Genomic DNA, 12483 nt, shown 5'->3' with positions numbered 1-12483 from the left:
GCAGATTAAATTCCAAATTGAGCCCATACGGACATCCAAATGTCCCTCACCTGCACATGACTTAAAAATTTAACATTAAATTATTGAATTGGAGCAAAAAATACATTATTACGGCATGGGATGTTCTTGCTGTAATTTAGACTAATTTAAAATTCAATTGCTTAAAATTTAATCAATAATTTAAATAATTTAGTTGGATAAATCAAGCTCAAAATTGAACTTAACAATAACCCAAAAAAAAACATTTAGTAAAAAACACCCAAAAATAGAAAACACTTAGTGAAGAACACCAGCAAACCGAGATTGCTTTGTTTGGACTATGGTGACTTAAAAAATGACGATCGTTTGAGGTTCTGATACCATGTTGAGGATACTGACAGAGAATCAATTGTTGAAGAAGCTATTTAGAAAATTGATCTTCTTTAGAAAAGAAGCTGTGTATCATAATTATAAATCTACATGGTCTACAGATTACCTGTTAACAACCTATTAACAAACTAATTATTCTAATAATAAGGCTAACTATTAGCTAACTGCTTAACATATATACCCAAAAATAAAAGGATTAAATTGCATTTTTAAAATTGTTATTCATAAATAATAGTTAACCCATACTTTGCTTCCATAATTTCTTTACTTCTACATACCCAGCCCAAAATATGGGCCTAAAATTTTGTCCAGACTCGGCCCGGGAAAAAATTCATAAGCCCGAGCCAGGTCCGGCCCAGCCCATTTTTTTAATAAACACCAAAAATTTATTTTAAAAATAAAAAAATTAAAAAAAGTATTTTAAAAATATTTTAAAATTAAAAAAATAAAAAAAGTATTTTAAAAATATTTTAAAATTAAAAAAATAAAAATATATATATATTTATTATATTCGGGCCAGGCCGGGCCCGGGCCAAAAAAGTGGTGCCTGAGGCCCGGCCCGTTTTCTAAACGGGCCTTGTTTTTTTGCCTAAGTCCATTTTTCGAGCCTATATTTTTACCCGAACCCTCCCATATTTTAGGCGGGCCGTCGGGCCGGGCGGCCCTGCGCACCTCAAACCACCTCAACATTTTGCTAATTAAACTAAACTAGTATATTTGGAAAAAAAAAAAGGCCAACTCGGGAAAGTTCTAAAACGAAGACCGACAGAAAAGCTCAAACTCAAAGGCCATTCATGGAGCCCATTGCTAAATTTAATCCAAAAAAAGGAGAAACCCAACCCAATTCCCTAAAAGAAAATTCATTTGCTTTCTGAATAAGGGTTACCTTTGAGGTTTTCGTTTCCTCTCTATTGTTTCATAAATAATCAAAATTTACGTTAACAAATCTGCAAGTTTTCTAGCAGATCGCCACAAAGGTAAGAAGAAAATCGATGATTTCATTCATGCAAAGCTATAAAGTTATTGCCTTTTTTTATTTTCCTTTGCTCAAATATTTTCTGAAAGTTATAAATTATTTTTTCTAGGATTTTATCTGTTCTTGTTTTGTTTCTTGGTGTTTTAGCTTTGATCGTTTATGTGATAGTTTTTTTTTTTGAAAAGAAAATCATTGTTTCTTTATTTACATGAATATTTGCCTAATATTAGCTGGTAGTAAGGTAATCTTATATTTAAATCTGTCTCCTTGAAACTTTTGAATTTATTAAGTGTTAATGTCTTACCATGTTGACTTTGTTTTTATAGTTCATTTAAGTTGCTAAATAATTTTAGTTTGTTGCAATCAAACTAGATTAGCAGTTATTTCAAATTGATGTTCGGATTTTTTCTTGTTTGTGGAAATTTGAGAAATTTCTTGGATTGGTGAATTTTGTAGGGAATTTTGAACCTTGTGGGGGGTTGTTTTTAATAGAAAAGGTGAACCATGGGGACCCCGGAAACGTCACGGGAGCCATGCCCTGATCGAATTCTCGACGACATTGGTGGTGCTTTTGGCATGGGTGCTGTTGGAGGTGCAGCCTTCCACTTCTTGAAAGGCACATATAACTCCCCTAGTGGTTCTCGGTTGCTCGGAGGAACTCAAGCAGTGCGTATGAATGCCCCTCGTGTCGGCGGTAGTTTTGCCGTTTGGGGCGGTCTGTTTTCCACCTTTGATTGCACTATGGTCTACGTCCGACAGAAGGAAGATCCTTGGAACTCCATTATAGCCGGTGCTGCAACAGGAGGTTTTCTTTCAATGCGTCAAGGATTTGGTGCTGCTTCCCGATCAGCCATGTTCGGTGGCATCTTGCTTGCTTTGATTGAAGGAGCTGGTATCATGTTGAATAAAGTTCTCAGTCAACCGCAGATGCCTATTATGATCGACGAGCCAGCACCCAATGTAGCAGGAATGCCTGGATATCCAATGGGACAATTGCCAAACCAAGCACCTGCATCAATTGAGAGTTTGAGACACGACTCGCCACCGCCGCCCCCACAACAGTCCTCATCTAACTCTTCCTCTTCATGGTTTGGAGGACTTTTTGGTGGAAAGAAGCAGGAACCGGCAACAGGTAGTGGAAGTAAAACTGAGGTTTTGGAGAGCTTCGATGCTCCTCCGGTGCCGTCGTTCGAATACAAATAAGGTGGTGGCTTCCCCTATTTTGTCACAGTTAAGAACACTAATCCTGCCTTTTTGTTTCAGCACTTTGAAGTGTTTCAACTTACTAAGCTTGCTTTTTTATCATTAAATTGACTCGATAGTTGTTATTGCTTTCTTGTTCTTGGATTTCCCTATTGCAAGATACATGCCTATAGAGCTGTTTCTCATCAGTCAAATAAAAAACCCAATGTTGTTGGATTCAAAAATCATGGTGGAAATTTTACTTATTTTTTTATGTATGGCACTGTATTTCACGCTGTATGACATATTAGCATTTTCTATTTTATATGGGTTTGTGTATTGCTCTAAAGAAAGCTTTATTGGCCTGATAAGGGGTGATTTTGAATTATGTTATTCGGATTTGAGTGTGAGCGTTTATATACACTTTAGGTATAGGAGTTGGGGCATCCACGTCAGCGCAATGTCAGGGGACGTGTCAAGAAATCGCGGCCACGTCAGCGCGCTTTGCTGACGTGGCAACAAATCGCGTCCTCGAGGGGGCAATTTGTTTGCCACGTCAACAAAGCGCGCTGATGTGGCCGCGACTTGCCCATGTAATGAAATTTCATGTATATAGTTGCACTAAATTATTTAAATTATTTATAATACCTAAATTATCCCTATTTATTTGTTATATTACATAAAATACTTCTTTGAAAATACAAAATATTATGATAGCTAATTTAAAATTTATTTTCCACAACTAATGAAAATTATTTAAAATGCTAAAACTAAATCTGTCTAAACAAACTATAAGAAAATCCCTAGAATGTTGAGATTTTTTCGTCTTCAACGAAAGATCTCGAGAAAAATCACGGTGAGGAAAGCTTGTGCTTAATGAGGAAGCAAATTTGGACACTCGAAATCATCTAACAATTATGCAGAACAACAGCCGTCTTTCTTCACAGCTGAAACATCATCCCGAGAGCCGACATTGATGGTTTGTCCTTTGGGCAATGTTGTTTGATCATTCCCTCTTTCGAGTGCTTTTCGACTGATCACATGATGTATTTGAGTTAGTATTTCAGTGAATGCATGCTCAACATTTGTAGATTCAAAGGCAGATGTTTCCATAAAGAAGCGCGTACACGTAAGCGCGACTTATCTGTTTACTTTTTTCTCCAAAACCTTAAAAATCTTAAAAACTCTAAAACCTTAAACCTTAAAATCCAAAAACCTATAAGTCAGGAAATCGCGGCCACGTCAGCGCGCTTTGCTGACGTGGCAACAAATCGCCCCCTCGAGGATGCGATTTGTTGCCACGTCAGCAAAGCGCGCTGACCTGGCCGCGATTTCCTGGCACGTCCCCTGACATCGCGCTGATGTGGACGCGATTTGTTGGAAAATGGTCCATTCCGGTAAATAATAAAATACCGAGTTCATTTCGATAAATTTATAAAAAATTAAGCTTTTATTGGTAAATGGCCCTAGGAGTTGAACTGACTTCTAAGCGAATTATTGCGTGTAACCATTAAAATGAAAAAAAGGAAAAACATGGTTAAATTTGATTTTGTAACTTCTTTTTTTTATATATATTTTTTAATGTTTTATGAATTTGTCATGAATTATTTAATTATTGTTGGATGAGCCGTTTTAGTATAGGTTCGGTGGTGAAAGGATGAAATTTTGAAATTATTGATTTTTTTTTTTGTATGCGAGGAAAAAGAGAGATTTTTTTTAAAAAAAAAATTACTGATTTTCATTTCTAAGCTTTTCAAAATGAGAAAATAATGAGGGAAAATAAGAAGTACAATCAAGTTAAATGTATATATTTATAAGCGCATTCATGAAGAATATTACAGCAATAATATATAATTTTTTATCTTTTAATTCTTAATACCAATTTCCTTTTTTTCTATCACATTTTTTCCTCCAATTGTCTCAGTATTTTAAGTGCCAACTTACTGTTAGTAGGTCCAAAAATGTGCCATTGTTTTTTTTTTTTTAATTACCAACATAGTCTCTTGGTTATACAATATTTAAGGGTGAGCGTTCGATCGAATCAAGTGAAAAAATTTCAAGTTAATAGACTTGATTAATAGACTTGATTAGTCTTATTTTATTATCCTAATTTGATTTGAATTTTTTTTCAAATTGAGTCAAGTAAAATGAAATTCGAGTCGTATTGAGTGAAATTGGTCGAGTTAAACTAAAAAATTAAACATGTTAAATTAAAATCTTGTTACAGTATCTAATTTATGTTAAAACACATAAATTTGAAACCATATATATTTGAAAAAAAATTAAAGTAAAATAATAAAAAATACTTTAGTATGATAAAATTGAATAATTAATTAACTTATTTAGTTCTCCAAAATTATCATCTTAGCAAAATTTTAAAATTTTAACTTTATATATTTTTCTAGAATTTTTTGAACTTTTTTTATAATTTTTAAAAAATATAAAATTTGAAATTTTTTTGAAATTTTTATAAATATTTTGAATTTTTGAAAATTATTTTGATTCTTTTTTTGTAATTTTTGTTGAGAGAGACCAATTTATTCATTTTTAAACTTGACAGAGACCAAATGGGTATTTACACCAATCTGTTATTCGAATTTGAGTTATTCGAATTGTATAATTTAACTTGATTTGAACTTGAAACTCAAATTACTTATTCAAGTAGACTCAAATAATTTGAATAACTCAAATAACTTGATTTACTTGACTCGAAAATCGATTTTTTTTTAATTTTTTGAATAGAAAATCGAATTTTGCTCACACCTACTAACATCTATCATGTAAGCAAATTAAATCGAGTTTTGTCAAAAACTTGTGACATCAACGATTAGATTAACATTTTTAAATTAAATAAATTATATTTTAATATTTTAATTATCAGGATTAAATTTCAAATTTAACTAAAACAGAGATCTGCAACATATTTAAACCACTGTTAGCTTCGAACAAATAAATAAACAAACCATTCTTAGCATGTGCGAGCCCGTATATTAAAATTGTTTCAGTACGGTTTCGGTTTTAAATCGTTGTAAGTAGTGTAAGTTTGATTTTAATTAAAAGGTTTAATTCGGGATTTAGTTCCTAAAGTACACCGATTTTCATTTTGGCACGAAATTTTGTCTTTGATATTTATAATATATTCAAATTCTCAGCTTAGTACCTAAACTATGTAACTGTAATATTTTTTAATTCATTTTCTAATAGACGTTAATTTTTTTATAACTAATCACAAGTAGAGGTGTTCATGGGCCGGGCTAGGCTCAACCCAAAAATTCAGGCCCATTTACTAGGCCGAGACCGGTCCGAAAAATGGGCCTAAAATTTTGTCCAAGCCCAACCCTGATAAAAATGATAAAATCTAGGACCAACCTAGCACGCCCGTATTAATTTTTATATTATTTTTATATAATTTTTAAATTATATAATATATCAAAAATACTAAAAACATCAAAATAAATATTTCCCAACAAATTGAAAATAAATTTTAAAAAATATGTAGACTTAAATAACACTAAGATAAATGTAACTTAACAAGCAAATGACTCTAAAATAATAACAAAATTAACAAATGCCTTTAAAATAATAACAAAATTAACAATAAAATAAGTTCTATACAATATCCAAACAATAACAACAAAATAGTAGCAACATAATAGTAAAATATAGCAAAATAGGGAGAAAACAATAAGAAAATAACATTAAAAAAAAAGAACAGATTTTTTTGTCCTTTAGTGAATTCGGGCTGGGCCAGGCCCGAGGTCCTGTCTGTTTTTTAAACGAACCTTTTTTTTTGTCCAGGCCCATTTTTTGGGCCTATATTTTTACCCAAACCCTCCCACATTTTGGGCGGGCCTTTGGGCCAGACCGGGTGGCCCGACCCATGATCAGGTCTAATCAGAAGGCACCACGTGACATATTTATGTAAAAAAAAACAAACATTTTCTTTTATTAAATTTATATACACATTAAGAAATATAAAAATTTCAGAAAAAAATATAAAAATAAAATTTACAAAAAGTTGATAATTGAAAATAAATTAGTTGAAATTAATAATGTTATTAAAAATTTAAAATATTGTAAAAATTGAAAAAAATGTAAAAAATAAAAAAAAGGTTTAAAAATATTTTTTATAAAATTCTAAAATATATAATTCTAAAATTCTAAAAAGTATTTAAATTTCAAGTTTTTCTTCAATTACTTGAAATTTAAATATCTTTTTCAAATTTTTATGATATTTTTTTATTTTTATATATTATTTTGACTTTTTAAAAGTTACAATTATATATTTTATAATTTTATAAAAAAATTATTTCTAAACTTTTTAAAAATTATATATATTATATATGATCTTTTAACATTTTTAACCAATATAATATATATAATACTAAAAGAATAAAAAGGACATGTAACAAGCTCTAATAGCACCACGTAACCGGTCAACGCCGACCAATGGTCGTTCAAAGTCAAAAGTGTTTTTCAACTATTTAATATTATAATATTTATTTTTACTTTTTATTTTAAATTTAATGTTTTCACAAGCCTAATTGTAACGGCCCAAATGTTTGAATTGTTGTTTGTTAATTTTTGTTAATAATTAAGTTTTTGTATTTGTGATTAAGTGCCCTGTTTAGGTGGTTGAGATTGGGGGTTCAAGTCTTCTTCCTTGAATATTTTTGTTTATTTTAGTTTAACCCTATCCTTGGATCCTTGACTTAAGTTTAATTTCATGTTAATTTATGTTAAGAATGAGTTTGTTGGTTCATTGGTTAAATTTATGTCTACTTTCTGGTCTTGTGTTCAAATCTCTGCACTAACGTATGTCAAGAAATTTTTTATGCTACTTGTTAAAGCCTGTTAGTTTTTGGTTGTTTCAAAAGCAGGTTTTTTATCGTTTCTTTTTCTTCTTCTTCTTTTCTTTTTCTTTTATTCTTTCTTTCTATTTCGCATTTCAATCCTTTATCTTTTTGCTCATTTCTGTAACTGATACCAGGTTTAATTGGGAATTTTGCGTTGTTCATTGTGTTTTGAAGGGTTATTGTGTAAGTTGTGGTATAGTTCTTGTTAAACATTCGTTTCTGTTCATTTCTGTTGAAGTTAGTTTCGGCTTGATTTGTTTGAATTCTCTGTTAAGTGATCGCGTGGTTTTCCTTTTTAGGTGTAGATATAAAAGGTAGCGATTCCCAATGCGCTAATTCGAGAAATTGCCGTTGATTCGTCAGTAAGCGTTAGTTTTATTCAAAAGTTTTGCATTGAAGCTTTCGGCATAGTTAGTTCTGTGTGAATTGTACAATTTTTGTTGTTTAAGTTGTTTAATTGGTTATTGGATGATCGTTTTGGGTATCAAGATTCTTCTGTGTCGTTCCTACTTCAAAACTATATTAGGTGTGTACCAAAAACCCAATTTTCTATGATTTTCGAATGCCGAAAAACATGACTGTCGACGCCACATAGCTATGTGACAGGCTGTGTGGTAGGCTATGTAACTCTCACTGTTTATGGATTTAAGGTCACACGAGCGAGGGACACGGGCGTGTGTCCAGGCCGTATAACTCATTGTTTTTACATTAGGTCACACAGGTCAGGGACACAGGCGTGTGTCCAGGCTGTGTAACTTACTGTTTTGGATTTAAGGTCACACGGGACAGTGACACGGGCGTGTGTCTAGGCCATGTGAAGGATTGTGAGTCACACGGGCGTGTGCTTGGCCATGTTTCAGACCGTGTAACTCATTGTTTTGAGCCAAACGCCCATGTGGACCACACGAGCCAGACACCCGGGCCGTGTGAATCTACACGGACGTATGGGTCAAAATACTGAAATTTTCCCTAAGGCCATAAGCGTCGTTCGAATCGAACGTAGGCCTTTCGTAGGATCTGTATGATCTAAATTAAACCGTATAACTTGATATTTGATATTCTGAGGCTGAATAATCTATTATCGGTACATATAGTTGGTGCAGTAACTGTTAATTGATAATGATATGTATTATCTGATTGTGGAATGTAATTGAATAATTATAGCCCTGATATCTAGTACCTGTAATTTGCATCTATATTGGGTGGGAATGGTATTAAGAAGGAAGTGTCGGCAGTTTAATAATCTGCCAAACTAAGTGGCTAAGCCATAACTTTATACCCGATACTGGAGATTTTCGCATTTTGATCTAGCAGCTATTCTGTAATTACTCTGAAATCTGTCATATCGACACTAATTGGTGTATAGGGCTGGATAAGTAGTTAATACCCCATATGGTATATTGGGATGGTCGAAAATGGAGTGTAGCGGATATGAGTAAGAAACTACATCAAATTCTGATTTGTTTTGCATCTGTATCTGATCTACTCTGCATCTGCATCTGCATCTGTATCTAATTTGTTCTACATCTTACTTGAACTATTACGACATTAATGAGTATTATCTGTATATAATTCTGTGTCTGAATTTGGACAATTATTATTAAATCTATATCGTTGTCTTGCCTACATATCAGTTACACATGTCGAGTTATAAACTCATTTTATTTGTTGACTGCATTGCAGGTAACACACAAAATTAGGAGGCTCGACGTGTCGGGAGCTCGGTCCTTTCTATTTATTAGATACTCTATTGTTTGTTTATATTTGGATTAATGTATGTTTTATTTCGGATTTTGATTTGTAAACTCCACGTTGGTTTGACTAGGATGGTGTTTCTGAATGACAAACTTTAAATTATTTTAAGGTTGGTTTTTCCTAAATGTTTTGATGTAGCCTCCAAACTTGGTCTAAACGTCTAGGCTAGGTATGGGGACAGTGGCAGTGGCCCCGGCCCTCTTAAAATTATAAAAAAGAATGTTTATTATTTAGCCTCTTAATATTTGAATACTTTGTCCCCCCTTAAATTATTGTTTGGCCTCCCTTTCCAACTTTGAACATTAAAAAAAATCTTTCTTTTTTTTTATTTTTTCCATATAATATATTTTAACTTTTTAACTTTAAATATTTATATAATATATTATTGTAATCAACGTTAATATAACATTAAATGTAATATTGATATATTTCCAACTTTCTTTTTTTAGATAATAGTTGTTCACTTTTTAATATAACATTAAATGTGAATTTAGGTTAAAATTCAACTAGTGAAAAAGAAGTCTCTTTTCCTATTGCTATTAACAACTATTGTCATCAATGTTTATCCTTCAAACATAGCATCGAGTTAATCTTCTATGTAACACACCTAACCTGTATCCGTCATCAAATTAGGGTTATAAGGCATTACGAACATAGCATGATAAAATACAAACATTGAACATTCAAAGGACATGAGTTCAATTCAAATTTTATTCGAATAGGCAATATTATGATATGAACATAAATATCTTTTCTATTATTTACCATACAAAACCATTTCTTAACAAATCCAAACATTAACCAAATATATATATCCTTATATCCATTAACACCAAATAGTTATTCAACAATATAACAAATCACAAATCAACTCTCAACCACTTGCATATTCGAATTAAACATAATTTAATAAGTTCCATATGTATATTCATTATGTCCAAATATTTAATTAGCACAAACATATTCTTAATCAACTCACGCAAATTAAAAACTTGCATCTTCCAATTAATTAAACAAACCCAAATTTATTTTGTATATTATTTACTAACTTTAGGTTCGTTTAAAAGGCAATCATACAACATTATATATAAACCAAAACATTTTTATTTATCTATCATAATCTTATGCATATAAACTATTAATGAGCCATTTTTCAAATAACAATATTTATTTATCATGAACAACGTAAGTAGTTCTTATTCAATCATTTTATCATAATATTTATAACATATTTATACTATATTAACATTCATCATATCACATACTTATCAAAATAAATATAATCACTAAAACCAAATCAAGTTAACTTATACTTCTAAAGTTGTATTCACCCAACTAAATTAATTATCAAGATATACATACAACTCATATTATGTAACATATAAAACGGCTAAAGATAAGTTATTAAAACTAACTTTAATATGTATAATTATAAACTCTATTTTAAGGACTATTAAAACCATATGCATAGACACCAAAATAGATCAAACAAGTAAGCCATTTTTCACATGACTTTTGATTACATTAATAAGTACTTAAACCAAAATCAACCTTTCAACTAAACTATACATGCCATATACTCAAAAACAACTCAGTGAAATACCAAAAGAAATTGTCGATAGTGTGATAAACTTTGCTGATGATCCCCGAGTACGTAGCAATCTCAAAGAAAAATCTATAAAACAAAAACAAATAAAAGACAATACAAAGTAAGTTATCTTAGCTTAGTAAGTCTGAGCAAAATATAATATATTTTATTGAATGAAACAATTTCTTAGATATTTTAATTAAAGCCGAATACAACATATAAACATTATCAAAACATTCATTAATCTCAATACATTTTAGTCATAACTATTTCACATTAAATAAACTTTAAATCCTGCACCTGTCATTAGCATAATGCCGCATATATTCATCAAATATATATATACACATATAAGTATCTTTTTGTTAAATACAATCAACCAAATGTACTTACTTAATCATCAGATGAGTTTAGACATAACACATACCTGATTATTATACCTCACAATCCCTTTTGACATCGCATTCACATTAAAAATTTCTAAGCACGTATCTTTAAATGACATACCAACACGAAGCCTGTTAAGTCTAAAGCTTACTGAAGTACACTAGCATGAAGCCTGCTAGACATAAAGTCTGAAGTAATTCACCGGCATCAAGCCTGCTAGACATAAAGTCTGAAATAATTCACCGGCATCAAGCCTGCTAGGCATTAAGCCTGAAAACCAATTATATTCCAATATTCATAACCAACATACATTCAAATAACCTAACAATAGTTCATACCACTAAATTCAACTCATCAAACTCAATATATACATTCGGTCATTATCTATATAATATATATATATATATATATATCTTATACTATTAGCTTCAAATTATAAAACTCAAATCATACTTTGGCTAGCATACATATAATTTATATAATTAATTTCAGCCTTTCGAATTCAATACATACCTTCGAATAACATATATGATATTCATAAAATTTCTTCAAACTTACAAAACACAACACATATATTCAGTTAAATATATATATATATATTTATACAATTCATACATTTTACTTTAACTTAAAAATTCAAAACATATTGATATATATATATATATCTATATATGTACATTCGACTAACACTTTTACACAATTCAAACTATTATATTTTTACTTATAGAACATATATATACTAATGCAATTATATTTAATTGCTATTAGACTTACCTCAAATATCAACGGACACGATCGACTACTCGATTACTTTCATTTTTCTCCGATCCAAATCCGTTTTCTTCGTTTCTTGATCTAAACATATTCAAATTTAGCCTTTTTAATTATTAACACATTCAATTTAGTCCAAAAATATATAAATGGGAAAATTATCATTTTGCCCCTAATATTTACATTTTTTTCAATTTAGTCCCTATTGAATAAAACACAAAATATACAAAATTTGCCCATACCACAAAAGAGCCGAATATTCATGGTTCTCATACAAGTCCACACATTTCATTTATTTCACATTTTAGCCCCCCATAAATTTAAATTTCACAATTTAGCCCTAAATATTCAATTTCACCAAAAATTCAAATACAAAACGTATTAATCTTTCACCTATCTTTCATATTTCTTCAACAACTAACAAAAATCTCAAGTATTCATCAATGTTAAAACTCAAAATCACCATCAAATTCTAAAATTAAAACATGGGCTAAATAGTACACGAAACAACGATCACAAAAACATAAAAATCATTAAAAACCGAGACTAAAATATACCTCAATTAAACCAAGCAATTGCTGAAACCCAAAGGCCATGGT

At 30.8% G+C, this 12483-nt stretch overlaps 1 protein-coding gene across 1 annotated transcript; it reads left to right on the top strand.

Moving 5' to 3' along the window:
* The first annotated feature begins 1186 nt into the window (after window positions 1-1186).
* Window positions 1187-2772, top strand: LOC107901515 (mitochondrial import inner membrane translocase subunit TIM17-2). Its single transcript, XM_016827574.2, has 2 exons — window positions 1187-1346; window positions 1802-2772. The coding sequence occupies exon 2, from the start codon at window positions 1850-1852 to the stop codon at window positions 2546-2548; it is 699 nt and encodes a 232-aa protein (XP_016683063.2). The 5' UTR covers window positions 1187-1346; window positions 1802-1849; the 3' UTR covers window positions 2549-2772.
* Window positions 2773-12483: the final 9711 nt, after the last annotated feature.

This window comes from Gossypium hirsutum, chromosome D06 (assembly GCF_007990345.1).
Source record: "Gossypium hirsutum isolate 1008001.06 chromosome D06, Gossypium_hirsutum_v2.1, whole genome shotgun sequence".
NCBI lineage: Eukaryota > Viridiplantae > Streptophyta > Magnoliopsida > Malvales > Malvaceae > Gossypium > Gossypium hirsutum.
This window is presented reverse-complemented; position numbering and strand designations above follow the sequence as displayed.

Bases quoted from the DNA above. Each gene is read 5' to 3' on its own strand.
- LOC107901515 (XM_016827574.2), top strand. From the start codon at position 1,850: ATGGGGACCCCGGAAACGTCACGGGAGCCATGCCCTGATCGAATTCTC.